The 16,267-nt window shown below is 44.5% G+C and overlaps 1 protein-coding gene across 1 annotated transcript; it reads right to left on the bottom strand.

The window, feature by feature from the left end:
• Window positions 1-3,670: 3,670 nt before the first annotated feature.
• ACKR1 (atypical chemokine receptor 1 (Duffy blood group)) lies at window positions 3,671-16,183 on the bottom strand. The gene is made up of 2 exons (XM_024574750.3): window positions 14,458-16,183; window positions 3,671-14,003 (listed from the first exon to the last, which is right to left on the bottom strand). The coding sequence occupies exons 1-2, from the start codon at window positions 14,476-14,478 to the stop codon at window positions 13,020-13,022; spliced, it is 1,005 nt and encodes a 334-aa protein (XP_024430518.2). The 5' UTR covers window positions 14,479-16,183; the 3' UTR covers window positions 3,671-13,019.
• Window positions 16,184-16,267: the final 84 nt, after the last annotated feature.

Consider the following 16,267-nt stretch of genomic DNA (forward strand, 5'->3'; position numbering starts at 1 on the left):
CACACAAACATCCTGGAAGTTGAGTTTCTTTGGCTCTAACTATCCTAACTTGGCTCTCATGCCCATTCCTGAACGATTCGCTGTCATCAGGGAAATGTTCTGAGTGAATTAGCCTTAGGCCTGAGTCACATATCCATCTTTGAAGCTGAGGCAAGGTCAGCATCACATCAGCCAAGAGTCCTCTGCAACAGATTAATTCAGCCCTACCCCTGGAGTATGCACATACGTGACTCAGTAAATTTCCTCTTTGTTTAAGCCAGTTAGTCTTGGGTTTTCTGTAACATGAAACCAAAAGAGTCTGTAATGATGGTATTTTCCAGAGATGCCTTTGCATCGATATATTAGTCCCATTGCACCTGCTTTTTTCTAATGTGACCAGTAGTCTTCCCACCGAAGAGTAAGGTCTATATTTCTTTCTTTTTTTAAAAAATATATTTATTGATTATGCTATTACAGTTGTCCATTCCCCCCCCACTCCACTCCATCCTGCCCACCCCCCTCCCTCCCACATTCCCCCCCTATAGTTCATGACCATAGGTCATACTTATAAGTTCTTTGGCTTCTACATTTCCTACACTATTTTTACCCTCCCCCTGTCTATTTTCCACCTATCATCTATGCTACTTATTCTCTGTACCTTTCCCCCTCTCTCCCCCTCCCACTCCCTTAATGACAACCCTCATGTTCTAGTTGTTTGCCTAATTTGCTCTCTTTTTTGTTTTATGTGTGGCCGTTAATAACTGTGAGTTTGCTGTCATTTTTACTGTTCCAATTTTTGATCTTCTTTTTCTTAGGTAACTCCCTTTAACATTTCATATAATAAGGGCTTGGTGATGATGAGCTTCTTTAACTTGACCTTATCTGAGAAGCACTTTATCTTCCCTTCCATTCTAAGTGATAGCTTTGCTGGATACAGTAATCTTGGATGTAGGTCCTTGCGTTTAATCTTGGGTAATGTAATTATGATGTGCCTTGGCGTGTTCCTCCTTGGGTCCAGCTTCTTTGGGACTCTCTGAGCTTCCTGGACTTCCCGGAAGTCTATTTCCTTTGCCAGATGAGGGAAGTTCTCCTTCATTATTTGTTCAAATAAGTTTTCAATTTTTTGTTCTTCCTCTTCTCCTTCTGGCACCCCTATAATTCAGATGTTGGAACGTTTCAAGGTGTCCGGGAGGTTCCTAAGCCTCTCCTCATTTTTCCAAGTTCTTGTTTCTTCATTCTTTTCTGGTTGGATGTTTGTTTCTTCCTTCTGGTCCACACCATTGATTTGAGTCCCAGTTTCCTTCTCATCACTATTGGTTCCCTGTACATTTTCCTTTGTTTCTCTTAGCATAGGCTTCATTTTTTCATCTGTTTTTCGAACAGATTCAACCAAGTCTGTGAGCATATTGATAACCAGTGCTTTGAACTGTGCATCTGATAGGTTGGCTATCTCTTCCTCGCTAAGTTGTATTTTTTCTGGAGCTTTGAAGTGTTCTGTCATTTGGGTCATTTTTTTTTTTTGTCTTGGCGCGTCTGTTACTTTAAGGGGCGGAGCCTTAGGTGTTCACCAGGGCGGGGTAATGCTGGTCGCAGCGTTGTGACGCTGTACGTGGGGGAGGGGCCGAATGGGAGTAATGGCGCCCACCTCACTCTCCTCCGGATTTCAATCTTTCACTCCGTTACCCACAATCAAACTGGGCCACTCTGGTGCTGGTTCCCGAGTAAGTGGGCCTGTGCACACTCTAGGCCCCTGTGGGTCTCTCCAACGACCTCTCCTGTGAGGCTGGGAGTCACTCCTCCTGCCGCCCCAACCCCCACGGGCGTTTTCAATCAGAGTTTTGAGGCTTTATTTCCCTGAGGTGGAGCCCTGGGTTACGTGGTCTGCTTCGCTCCCTGCCGTTTGTCCGGTTTATCTGTGGGCGAATGTGGGCCGCGGGGTGCTACCTGCTGCTCTGCCTGCCCCGTTCTCTGCCACTCTGAGTCCGGCCCTCTGGGTTTATCTGTGCAAATGTGGGGCCGCAGGGTCTGCTAGTGCTCGGACTGCCTGCGCCATTTGTCCCACACTCCGCCAGTCTCAGTCCTGCCACAGCCACACGAGTCCTCTCCACCATGGTGCCCGTCTCCGCCCCTCCTACCAGTCTGGATGAATGGTTATTTTCTATTTTCTTGGTGTTGGTCCCCCTTGCTGTTCGATTCTCTGTCAGTTCTGGTTGTGCGAGGAGGCACAGTGTGTCTACCTACGCCGCCATCTTGGTTCCCAGGAAGTTACTTTAAAGATATGCAGTAAGCATTTGCTGCTTCAACTCAGGGTGAAGGAGTTTTAGCAAGAGCAAGTCTCAAAGCAGCCTAGGTATAATGCAGGCCTGATTTCCCATGAGAAAGCTGATCCATGGATTTGGTGTCCTGCATGCCAACATGCGCCTATGGGCTTTCCAATAGGGCTGGGGTACATTTGCCATTCCACGCAGATAGGTTCCCTATACCTGCCCAAGTACCTGTGGGTGCACAGAGTGAGACCCTGTGTGGTATCTCCACTATCTTGAGGGAGTGATACTTTGCCATCCTGTGACTTGTGGCAGCTCCTTGGCACCCCCTGGACCCTTGGTCAGTTCTGATCCTGCCCATACCTCACATCTGATTTACTGACAGTTTCCCACAGTTACCCTTCTTAGAGATCACCCAGAACAAGAGAAAGAAGGAAATGTAAAAAGGTTGTGTCTCCATTGTCCAAAGCCCTCAGGCTCTGCCATTTGGAGGGAATTTGTGGCAAGTCTATACCTTTGGGTCAGAGGGAGTGTGGGAAGGCATGGAGATATGCTTTGTTTTCTTACTTTGCCTAAAGCATGGGAACTGTGTATGCAAGGCCTGCTTCTAATACATGGTAATTCCTTAATTTTAAAGTAGAGTCTGAAAATCAGGGAGACTGGAGAAGGGAAAGTTCAGGGATTGAGGGTCCTTCATCTGCTGGGGGAACAGTGAGGGATGGGGGCTCCTGGTGAAGACAGAGCCCAGGTTGAATATGCAACAAAGTGTGCAATGGTTTTCAGACTTCAGTGTGCAAACAAATTCCTTGTGATCTTGTTAAAACGTGGGTTCTGATTCTATAGCAGGTCTGGAGTGGGGCCAGAGTCTATTTTCTGTAAGCTCTCAAGTCATGCCAACATTGTGGCTCATAGCCCACACTTTGAGTGGCAAGGGTGTAGAATATGTGGCATTAATCTATTTCCAAAGAGTTGGGGAAACCTCAGGGACTGCTGAGAGGATGAGTTCCCCCTGCTCTTCTACCTTCCCACAAGGAACATTCAGAAGATGCCATGTCCCCAGGGACAAAACCACAGAAGAGAACTGTATGAGAAGAGCTGGAATGTGGTCATTTTAGGGACCCTGAAGGAAGGTTAGGTATAATAAATGGCATTGTGTAGGTATCACTGCTTTTTGAAAGTCAAATAACATTTTATGTTCTGCCTTAAATGATACTACAATGCAGCAAAGCCAGCCCAAGTGCCAACAAAATACCTCCCGAGAGCCCCCATTATCACCACCACCATCACTCCTCCTGATCAGCCTCTCTTTTAAAGAAACACATTCTGGGAACTTCCTATGAAGCTGCTTGGGCAGATTCTGAAACCGGAAAAGACATCAGACCTTGTGGTGCTTGTCACTTGCCAAATCCAATAAACAGAGACAGGGGTTGAATCTTTATGGGCACTTTATTCAGATGGCTGGCAATCTGAGAAGACAGTGGGTTTGCACCCTAAAACAAACCATTTTACATTTTCTTTCCAGGCCAACGATTTTATAACAGGGAATAAACAAGGTGCAGAGAGGGGTCTTGAAATTCAGGTAAAATTAGATTTAAAAAAAGCTTGTAGTATTCTCGCCTTGGGCAGTTGGCTATTCCCAGGGGTGGGTGATGTCTCTCCCTGAAACACAATGGCCTGGATGCCTCCACTTGTCTCCAAGTGGTAATCTTTAGCAGTGCCCCAGGAGGTAGGCTGTTTCTTCCAGGAGCCAGGATGGGCCTTATCTGTATACAGGTCCTGAAAAAAAGCTTTAACATATGCATTACTTACTAGTCTTATAATTATTTACCTTAAACTAAAATTTTTCCAGTCTTGAGTCCCCTATCAATTCCATTAGCCCTTTGGTTACTAAGCTAAGTGGAGACACAACCATAGAGGTGAACGGGTAACTTCCAGCCACCCAGTGCCTTCTGTTACGTTATTGTCTTTGTAAGAATTTACATTTAGGTGGAATGGCCCAGAAAGCAATGGATATTTTCCAACTGCCTGCAGGGCAAACTCTTCTGTAATATTAATTGATGTATTTTTTCCCAGCTGTAACTCATTTTACAGCTTCCACATCTGTTGTTTCATTTTTCTTTATGTCAGGTGTGTGAGCTAGGCAGGACAGGTACTGTTGCCTGCTTTTCTCAAGTAGGAAAACTAAAGCCCACAAAGTTGGTAGGTGACGCAACTGAAAAGGTCAGGACCCATGTTCCCATCTCAACTTTGTGCTTTCTTCAAACATAGAGGGAACAGAAATGACCGGCAGAATCTCTGCCCAATGGCTGGGTGTCCTGGGAGGGTTCTACTCTGGTATGTAAAAATGTTATTTAAATTAAAATTATCCAAGACCTGCCAACAAGGTGTGGGGTGGGGGGATAATTGGTAAGCAATTCCTTGGTTTTACAAACTCTATTTATTAAATGTTAATTCTAGTGAAGAAATTTCTAAAATACGTATTTAGGTTTCTCTACTTTTTATAGCGCACCTTCGTCTTCATAGAGCTAGTATCATCAAATAATTCTCACGCCAAACCCAGGCCTGGAGAAAAGTGGTGTTGAAGTGACAGCTTCTGACCACTAGAGGTACCCCAGGCAACAGCTATAATTTTTTCTGCAGCAACTGTTTCTGGAAATAGTATCCTTCTCTTGGAAAAATTTAGATCAAGTGCATATCTGACTAAGAATCCCTTCATTGTTTTACAAAGTATCTTAGCTCATAACTAGAGGACTTTAATTTGAGGATCCAAGCAAAGAGATTAAAATCATCACAATTAGGACCCAGACTCCAGAATCAAAGAATACACATTTTTGTTTGGCTCTTTCATTTAACATGTTATCATAGAGCTTTTGGAGTCTTCTTGTCCCAAATATTCTGATCCAGAATATCTTAAACTGAGTCAAAAAACTATTGAAAGCATCTTCTAAGCGATTCTGATGCACTGCCGATTTGGGGGAAAGTTGCTAAACTGGTCCTGGTTCTACCCTAATGCAAGGGGTAGCCCTCTAGTCTGTTTTGGTGATTTGCTATGTCTAGCCTCAGCTTGAGTCCTTCTGTAACTGTGAACTCGTAACTCAAATTATTTCTATCCTTTTATTTTCTTCTATGGCATAAGTTCTTTTCTCTTATAACAGTACATGTAGTTTATTTGTTTGCTTAGCATCTCATGTCTGCCTCTCCTGTTTGCCTCTAAACTCTACAAGAATGAGGCCCTCATCTTATATAATCGCCACTGTAAAAGAATACCAAGCAGTGTAGAGAATATAGATTATGTGGGGGAGTGTTTTGGTGTATGTGTTTACATTAACAAGAATGCCATAACCCATCCCTATAATCTGTGAAAAGTCTTTTCTAATATTTAGTTAAAATAAGTCTCTGATTTCTTCCCATCCAATATTTCAAGTTCTAAAGCTACAACTACATACATCTAATGCTCATTTCACAGGACAGCTATTCAGCTATTTAAAGGCAGCTATATAGTTTCTATGACTTTCCATTATCACTGTCCCATCCCCTTTTACAGCTGCTCTTCAGTCCCTCCTTAGAGAAGAAGGAAGACCTCTAGATTGTCATCATTTTGGCCACTCTCCTTTTAAGAGTGCTAATTTGTTAGTGTCACTTTCAACCTGTGGTAACCAAAGTTGAGCTCTCTATTCCAAAAATGGCCTGTACAGGGCAGGAGCAAGTGATATAATGGCCCAACACACCTTGTCCTATACACTGTGTCTCTCTCTTTTTTTTTTTTGTTTAAAGATTTTATTTATTTATTTTTAGAGAGAGGGGAAGGGAGGGAGAAAGAGAGGGAGAGAAACATCAATGTGTGGTTACCTCTTGCACGCCCACTACTGGGCACCTGGCCTGCAACCCAGGCACGTGGCCTGACTGGGAATTAACCAGCAACCGTTTGGTTCACAGGGCCACACTCAATCCACTAAGCTACACCAGCCAGGCTACACTGAGTCTCTTAATACAGTTTGAGTCTGATTCACTTTGGGGTCACCACCCATACTATTTGACAGACCTAGGCAGGGCTAGGAAGAATGGAAAATCATCAGGTCGGAAACTGTACTGTGGGAAACTGCCTGCTTGGGAAACTGCCTCTCAACCCTACCCAGGACAAACTAGAAACCAGACCTATGGAGTGAACTAAGAAATAGGGTTTATTAGCTGGAAATAAGAGGGGGAGTGGAGCCAACCAAAGGAGGTTGGGACTCGCTTAGCTTAGGGCAGGGTTTTTAAGTGCAAAAATGCCCAGGTAAGATTGGGGTCTGGGGCTGGCCTATCCAGCCTAACAGGACACAGGTTTAACCCACGGCTGACAAGATGTATGGTCAGCAGAAACAGCAACCAACAACCAGCTCTAGCCAATCAAACTCTGACACCCCAACCAGTTACCCTTCGCGGACTTTTGTGCTTAAAAACCCTGCCCTAAGAACCACCAAGCAAGTCCCAACCTCCCTTGGTTGGCTCCACTTCCCCTCTTATTCCCTGCTAATAAAACCTACTCCTTGTCTTGAGTGACAAGGTCTGATTTCTTGAGTGACTCTGACCTAACACTATTGAATCATCTTAAACCCCTGACCAAGTAAAACTTCTAAGTCTTCTTCTTCTTCTTCTTCTTTTTACAAGAACTTCCGCTGAGTCAGACCTCTTCCATGCTATTTTTGCCATTAATTTTTTTTTAAATATGGGTTTTGCATTTAAACTCTATTAAATTTTATTTAAGTCTGTAATTTTTTCTGTCTCTGAACTTTCCTCCGGTTTGCTCCTTTCACACTCCCAGAGCTTTCCACAGATATCCCTCTGCCAAATCAATCAAGAATGTAAAGTGAGCAGCTCTGATCTGGGTTGTAAAGGAGGAGAAATATGCTCATATTTTTGGAAGCTTCCAGTCTGGAGCAGAGACAGTCCACTTCTTCCTTACCTCTTTTTCAGGTCACAAACAGAAAAGGGCCAACTAATTTGTAAAGAGTTTTCTTTTCTAATGCTCCACACACCTTGCTTCTCCTCTGGGTAATCTGCCTCATTGTACTAGCTTCCAGAACCCACCCACCCACCTTGTAAGAATGTATAAGAACATTCTTGGATGTTACAATGCTTCAGGATCATCCACTGACTAAGGTCTTTGTGATTTGCTAAGGGTCTTTGGCTGTGTGATAGAGGCCTGGACTGAGAAGTCTAGGTGACTGAAAATCTGGTGGATTTTCTATGAGTACTGGGGTCTAAATATGTTCAGGGTTATCAAGGAGAGAGCTGAGAAATTCTGAGAACCAAGGCAGAAAGCTGACAGGTACCTCTTCCAGTGTCTTGAAATTAATAGGCAGTCAATAAATTCTTTAAATTAAATGAGTTATACACCCCTAAGTGTCTTAAAGGGTTACCCAGAACTACAGAGAGATAAATTGTCAGGGGGTGGGGGGAGGTTGATAAGGGAGCAGGGGTGGTAAATTGGAAATAAAGAGAAGGTTAACTGATGAGGAAAAAGAAATATCAACCCGGGAGACTAAAATGACTGAAGTCCTAGAAGGGTGTGGGCTCTCACTAGCTGAGTGTAATAAAATATGAGAAGGTGGCCACACTCCAAAATTGACTTCTCCTTGAACTCTAGGGTGGTCTCCTGGGACTCACTTTTCCTCAAGCTAAGGTGAAAATCACAGACCTTCTCAGCCATCCCCTACTGTCCAAAACTCACAATGCCCCAAAGGTCCTCCAATGTGTGGGTCAGGAAATGTAGTGAAGTCTTCCAGCTTTAGCTGGCCAAAAGTGGACATAGCAACAGGTGTACAAGCCAAAAATTGTGTACTGACAATCCTTCAGACTTTTCTGCCCCCCAATTATTGACTGGTATGGAGAAGTTCCCCAGAGGGCTTAGGGAGAGGAGATCTGTTTTCTGGCAGTTATTCTGTACTAATTCCTTGCTTATTTGTTCCTCTTCCCCTACGAGACTGTAAACCCTCTAGGGTTGGGCACATTTTATTTACACAAAATTAATTCACATATTTAGCACATGTGTACTGAGCTCTGAATGTGTTCATTACCAAAAAAGTTCTTGGTGTTTGTTTTCAAACAAACACTGGTATTTGTTTTCCAGTGGTGGAATGAGGTGATGGTAGGTTAGCAACAAACTGATAAGCAAACAAATAAAGAAACAAAACAATTTCAATGTGTGATGAAGGTCACACTGAAAAGATCCCATGTGTATTGATGAAGAATCATTGAGAGCATGGGCGAGTCGGGGCCACATCCCATCTCTTGGAGAAGGCAATATTTGCCTTAAGACTCCAAGGATGGCAGTAAGATAAATAACACAGAAATAAGTGTTCCATGTAGAGGAGATGTCTAGTGCAAAGAATGGAAACAGGATTTGCCCCTTAAAGGAACAGACATTTCTTAAGCCAGGTGGTAAAGACAAATAACATATGATCTCACCTATAAGTGGAACCTAATCAACAAAAGGAACAAGCAAGCAAAATATAACCAGAGGCAGTGAAAATTAAGAACAAACTGACAGTAACGAGAGGGGAGGTAGGATGGGATAATGGGGGGGAAAGAGGGGGAAAGGTTTTCAGGAACATCTATAAAGGACACATGGACAAAACCAAAGGGGGATGGGATCAAGGGTGGGGATGACTGGGGTGGGGGGAATGGTGGGGGGAAAATGGAGGCAACTGTACTTGAAAAACAATAAAAAAAATTTTTTTTTAAGTTTAAAAAAAGAATAGACATTTCTTCAGGCCACTGAGCCTCTCAAGCTTAGTGAGCAAAGGGGAGACAAAGACACGGCCTAGTCATAGAAGTCCTGCTAGGCAGTGAGAAAGCATTTGAATTTAACTCTAATGGCCAAATGTCAAATTCGTGCATAATACTATGTTTTCCTGAAGAGAAACTTCATAACTTTCTTCAGATTTTCCACGAGACTCCTCCCCCAAAGGTTAATATACCTGATTTAGAGGAAGAAAAGGAACAGGTCCTTCAGAACGATGCAGTTTGGAGCCATACACAGTGTATTCTTCCAGAATTCAAAGAACTACTTAAGAAAAAAGTACAAACAATCACCCATGAGGAGAGCAAGTGGAAGTTGGAACATTATCTGTGAAATCTAAGGAAGTAGACAGCTTTAAGTGTCCCCAAAATGTGGTAGAAACATACACAGAAAGGTGAGGAGCAATGGGCAGTGAGGGGAAAGTTGGGGTTCTCCTATTTTAGAAACCAAGTTCACAAACAACAATGCATTAGAGGTATTTGAGAATAACCAGGACTTTTTCCTCTCATTTATACAAATACGTGTGAGTTTTTCTAAATCTAAGTGTGACATAAAGATGTCTCAAATCTCCCTCCAGCTATGCCTCCAAAAATCCCCCAAACCCATTTCATAAATGCCTCTTTTTCTTGGAAATTTCCTCTCCCTTCACCAAGCAGTTACAGGAAAAATAAAAGCTAACATGCATTTTGCTGAACTGATTTTTAAATTTTCTCACAGCTTTCCCGTGCAAACCACCTAGAAGATATGTAGAGATGATTTAGAAAGACTTGGACTTGTTAATTAACTTAAATAGTTACATTCATCTGCAAGGTCCATTGCTGCTAATTAAAACTGCAATTCTCCTTGTGCCCAGATGGAGGGCTGCTGATGTCAGAATAATTAGATAGCATATGATGGTTTTCTTGCAAATCCCTGGCAATTAGAATTGGCAATGGATTGGATTTAAAATCCTAGTGAAATTTTCAATTAGAATTCCTCTGGGGTTGCCTTCTGAAAGGTGATAATGGAGCTGGACAGGGTAAAGGGAAATAGGTGTAGATAAAAGGGTGTAAAGACCAGCTACTTGTTTCCTAAATCCTCTGGGAGGGGCCTGAGCTTGGAATAAATGAACTATGGGCGTCAATGTGATCTTCAACCTTCCCTTAAGAAATGAGTCTTTCTCCTCAAAGAAGCTATGCAGACTGAACCTCCCCAGGGCATGTGTGCACCCAAGAGCCTGCTCCTTGGTTCTCATCTTCCTGAATGGATCTTTTTCTTTAGTCTGGAGGTCCAATAACTCATACACAGCAGAAATCCCTGCCGATCCTGGGATTAAATTCTTAAGGGTTCTAAGAAAACAGGATCTGTATTCGTGAAAGGTTGCAGAAAAGAAGCTAGATTCAGAATAATGTTGAAGTGGTTGGTGGCATGCAGTGGGTTAAATGGAACAGGGTAACAGAACTCTGAGGAAAGCCTTAAAGTAATGACTGAGGTTACGGTTAGACTTTCTGAAGAACTATCCAGATGCAACCTAGATAATATCAGGGAGAAGTAGGCCCGGAGGCACTGGGACAAAGTTGGCAGGGTGGAATGGGGAGGAGATGACTGTAAGAAGGTATTCCCAACCACCTCTGACCTCTTTTTGACTTCAGATTTTTGCTTCTGCCTTTCTTTTGTGAGACATGTGATACTGGTTGAACTATCTGGGGTTCTCTGTAACTGGACTGAAAAAGGAGGTATTTTTTACCCGGAGGCACAAGCTGGGGTGGGGGGGGTGGCGGGTAGATAAAACAATCCCAATAATCTTAAATTAAGTTTCACTTGCTTCAGGTTGACAATGAAAGATTCAGCAAGTTGAAGACACCTTCGCCTTCCCCTTAACTAAATCAACCTACTCCAAGAATTCAGTACCTTGTGAGTTGAGCAATGTCTGTTAGGACTGAGTGTGGTCACAGGCTGGAGGGGGAATTGTGAGAGAAGGCTGAAAAGGGAATGAGAGAAAATGAAAACATTGGAACTTATTCATTAACTGTGGCTGAAGACCTTAACATAATTTAGGTTTGTAAAGTATTTTTCTTCTTCATTCTCTTTTCCTTCCTTTCTCTTTAAGAATGTCTCCTATATCTTAATCAGTCTCTAAATCCCACATTTCAATTTAGGGTGCACCAATAAGTAGCTAACCTAGCAGTTACTAAGAGACAAGAGGTGGGGGGGAGGTTACAGGGTTTGTTACTGCCCCCACCCAGGAAAATTTCCCAGCCCTTTTGTACTATCTGCCTAGGACGCTCTAGCTCATCTCTGTTTCTCTCCTACACTCTGCTGGATATCTCCAAGCCCCAAAAGTCAAGTAGAATTGGTATAGGGCAGGAGTCAGGTAGAGCTCATCTTTGAAAAATGAAATGATCACATTTGTATTCAGATGTAAGGATATCCTTTCAAGTTTCCCCAGTTTTTATTTGAGTTGGAGAAACTCAAATAAACATTTTTGTCTGTTTGTACATTTGTGTGTGTGATATTGGGTAGAGTGGATTTGTTGGTGGCAGTAGAAGTTGTTCCCCTAATTTAGAGAGACTTTTTCATTGTTCTTCCCATCCTCACCTCAATGTGGCTATATAGGGGTTGAAAAAAAGCCTCCAGGATCAAGATTACCAGCCAAAAAATCAGGGGATATTTAAGGAAGAGGTGCCCAGAGTATAGGGGTAGTGTGGAAGATAAACAGAAAGATTTGTGTGGAAAAGAAAGGCTTATTCCAAGAGCTGGGATATGAAAGGGAAGTTTGGGAGATTCAAGCAGAAATGAATCGGGTCAGACCCCTTCTCCTTTAACTTTCTCATGTTGCATGACTTCTTGATTTGTAGTTCCCTCTATACAACCTATGCAGAAAAGACTAGGCACAGAAATGGGGGGGGAAAGAAAACTCAAGTGTAGGGAGTGAGTGTGTCCTAATTCCTGATTCCATATTCTGAGAACAAGGATGAAGAGCAGAATAGAGGGAATGCTGAGATAGGTCAGAGCACACACACAGGTATGTGCAATTCACACACTGATGGAGAGGCGAGCAGACATGTCAACATATATGATTGCATTCATACATATGACATGGGTGTGGGTTTTAATACACATGAGACAGATGTACATGTGCATGTGTGTGTGCGCACACACCGGGATTAAAGCACAGGTGGCGAACACAAGGCCTTCTGCCAGAATCCCGCACTCCATCTTGTTTTATCTGGCCCAGCACCTTGTTTCTACCTGGCGGCAGCATAGAGCTCTCACTTACTGTTAAGGAGTAGTTACGTTTATACAGTCCTAAAATTACATTTGGCCATTTGAAGGCAACTGCAAGGCTAGTGTGGTGCGCCCCCCCGCCCCCAGTGAAAGTGAGTTTGACACCCCTGGATTTAAAGTCATGATGAGGAACCAACCTCAGAGAGATGACTCCTAGGTAGTCGCTTCTAGATATTTTGATAGGTTCTCTGAACTAAGTAAGGTTTCTCTCCACCTTTCTCACCACCACCCTGATCTCTTAAAAAAGTTAATAGATGTCAGAGAGACAAAAGGCACATAGGAAGGTAGAACAATGAAGACAGTGAAATGTCGTGCTCTGAGCTCATCTTTACTCTTCTGCTTTGCTTTCTTCAGTTTCTATTTTTTCTTTCATTTGTTCTCTGTAGCAATTTCTCTTCTTTCCTTACCTTCTAAGCTATCTCTTATAGTTTTTTAGGTTTGGCTGCTCTCCTCATACTCTTGTATTCTTTCTCTTCCCCTATGGAAGAGATGGCAGCAACCCCACACCTCCAGAGAACAACTGAGTGCCCAGAGGATGTTTTTACATCATTCACTTTCTCCTCAAGCCAGTCAGAGAAACAGATGCTAGCAAGACAATCTGACATGGGATGTCTCTTTCTTTCACCATTTTCCTTCCCCTTCTCTATATCCCCAGATAAAATAAGAAACCACCAGCTTCATAAAAGCAATGTAGACTTTAATTCAGGTTGGCAGGTGGAAGAGAGCTAAGATTTTCCTTCAAGGGTATCCAGATGAGAGGACTGTCTTGCTGAGACAGACAAGGAGGGCATGGAAGTAGGAGTGGCCTGGTGGCAGAACAGAGCCAGGAGAAAAGGTGAAGCCACACAGTGCAGTATTGCCAGGACTTCTGCCAGGTCCAGCAGCAAGTCCAGGGCCTGCTGGGCCGGACATGATGCTAATACCAAAAACTTGGACCTCACTAGGGAGTCCAATCCCTGAAGCACTCCATGAGGCCACCAGAAAATGAACCAGACCCATAGGATATTAACCCAGGGACATGGCCCCCTGTCTAATACCTTTTTCAGGCCCTTGATTCCCAATAAACCCAGTGGCAACAGGAAAAAGATGGCAAAACAAGCAGCAGCATGCATAAACTGCATAATGTCCTGGCTGAATGTCTGGGTGCAGAGTCCATTGGAAGTGTCACTGGTCAGAGTGATTGGCAGCCCCAATAAGATAGCCACTCCCCAAAGTCCCACAGTGAGCCCCAGAGTGAGGCCTGGGACATGGTTTGTACCCAGTATGGGACCCAGGCAGGCATGGCAGCCTAACAGCAAAGCTTGGGCAAAGGCTGAACCATACCAGACCAAATAGCCCAGGTGGCACAGGTGGGTGTCATGGACACCACTTAGCCCTGGTGCCAGGATGGGCACTGAGATGCTGAAGAGGGCACTGCCCACAGCTAACTGTACAAGGATCTTCCGGCCAGGACACAGCTGCCAGTAAAATAGAGGTCTGAGAAAAGCAAAGAGGACAGCTGTACTAGCTAGGATGCCCAGGACACTGGCGAGGATGTAGAAAGGCAGTGAGGACTCATCCAGCAGTTTACAGGAGCGGCAGGGGGCAGCTGCTTCCAGTCCAGTGTAGTTATAGTCACCAGGTCCGTAGGAATCATTCCAATCATTCAAAAACTCATCTTCAAAGTTAAAGTTACTCGAGTTGTCACCAGTGAAGGAGGAGGAGTCCACCTGGAGGATATCCCCAGAGGGACAATCAGAGCATCCAGTTACTCCACTGAAGAGCTTCTGGGGAATTAAAGGGAAAGGGAAGGGGAGGACAGAGGGGAACCTGGGGCTGGAGAACAAGGGGGCTAGAGGAGTTGGGTGCAGTGGGGATGATGGAAAAGGACAACACAGTTGAGACTCAGGAATCTGTAGAGAAGCAGGGTCATGGAAGAGCAAGGGAAAGGCAGTGGGTAAGACTGGAGAGCAGGGGGAAGTTTGGAGGGAGAGTAACCAGGGGCCTGGATGGAAGTAACTGAAAGGCAAATGAGGAAGAAAATAACAGGGACCTAGGAGACTGTGGTAAGGAGAGAGGGGAAAAAAAAGAAGGGATAAAAGATGAGGGTGAAAGGAAAGAGGTATAAAGACAAGGGGGTAGTAAGTGCAGAGGTGGGGGTTGTGGGTCCCTCCCCACACTCACCCGTTGCAGACAGTTCCCCATGACACTGCTGGGCTCAGGGCAGGCAGAGAGAAGGACTAGGGCAGTTTTGTTACCTGCTGTGGTTCCAAGATAAGTGCCAGGGACTAAAGAAGACCATCAGTTATGAGCAGGGCCATGGGGTGACATGGGGAGGAGCACATTCAGGAAGCCTTTACCCCACACCCACTGCCTGCCTAAGCTTCAGTCCACACAGGGCATTGGCCCAGGGCTTCCTGTTTTGAGGTTAGATTCCACTGGTGGGGACCTGCATTCGGGAAAGGAAAAAGGTGGGGACCAGAAAATGGGTACTTTCCCAAGAGTGGAAAGGGGGGCTGGAAGCTAAGGGGCTTCCCAGCAAGGATTTTAAGCACAAGGAAAGAAGATGGGGCCAGGGGTGAAGTGTGAGACAGAGATAAGGGTCATGCTGGGAAGTTGGAGGGAAAGGCAGTTGATGACTCTTACTGTTCGTCTAGCCCCTTGAACTTGAGCCAATGAAAGATAGTTCAAAAGTCAAGTGTTTGTAGGAGGGAGTATTAGTGGCACTATGGTTGGATCCATGAGATGCTGACAAGCTGAGTAGAATGTGGTTGGGGGTTCTCTATATATTAGTCTTGGTGTAAGAAGGGGCTCATTTATCTGTGTGTGGCTATGTGCTATGTACTGTGTGCAAATATCTAAGGCATATATCTGGGTATGAGTCTGGATTTTTCAGTGTAAGAGGAGGGAGGGCTGCCTAATGAAGTTACTTCAGGGACCAACTGGGCATTTGCCTCATCTCTGTGGGTGCAGTGAAGGTATCTTTCATAGCAAGAAGAACACATGGTCTGACAAGTTAGAGCAGGCTCTGGGAGACAATGGGACAACATATTCTCAAATGGGTCTGTTGACTCTGGGGTAATCTCTATTCATATTACTGTGGGGAATGCAAAGGCGTTAGAACTGCTGCATTGGCCTGGCATCTCAGCACCGTGTGAAGTTTCTTTTGTGGGGAGAGCTTCTACCTCTCTCTAACTGGCTGACAGAAAGGGTATCTACCCTGTAGGTGGATCACCCTAAGCCGACATGATGACTCCTTGGTAGCCCCTTTCTCCCCAGTTGCTTTCCCATGACCTCTGCTGACTCATCCCCCCTTCACCCCGACAGTTTATTTCCTGTTAGGGGGACTTAGGCTGGACATTTGGAAGGGGTGAGTCATGGAGTGACAGAGTCAGAAAGGTGATATGGAGAGGGCAACACTGTTTCATTGATCTAAGAAAGCATGTGATGCGTTAACTCCAAGTCTGCCAAGCAGCTCCTTCCCATTCACAAAGGGGTGCGTAGAGGTGGATAGGAAAGCCATGTTGCAAAAGAATCGGGATCTTACAAAGACCATCCCCTTTTCTCTCAGGACACTAGCTCCAGTTTCAGGTTCAACATGAGGGGTTGGAAAATGATTTGGGGGGGTCTGTTGAAAATGTCCTGTAATGATGTTGGTGGCACCTTCACCTTCATCTCCACCTTCTCCAGTGGGAGCAGCCAGATGCCCCATCCCAAACACTCTCTGGAAAGGAAGGACCCAGCCAAAGGGAGTGAACACACTTCTCTCCCTTGGAGAGTTATATTGTTTCCATACAGAGATGCCCTTGGGAGAGTGGCCTGGTGAGGCACACACCACCCCCAAAAGTACCAGGTGTAGGGGATTCCAGCAAAGCAGCCCTTATAACGTATCCTCACAGGAGCAAGAGCAGTAAGAAGGAGGCAGCCCAGCGACACGGAGATCCAGATATATTGAGGGTGCCCCTCTGAGATTAGCATAGGAGAGTTAGAAAGG

This window comes from Desmodus rotundus, chromosome 12 (genome assembly GCF_022682495.2).
Source record: "Desmodus rotundus isolate HL8 chromosome 12, HLdesRot8A.1, whole genome shotgun sequence".
Classification (NCBI taxonomy): domain Eukaryota; kingdom Metazoa; phylum Chordata; class Mammalia; order Chiroptera; family Phyllostomidae; genus Desmodus; species Desmodus rotundus.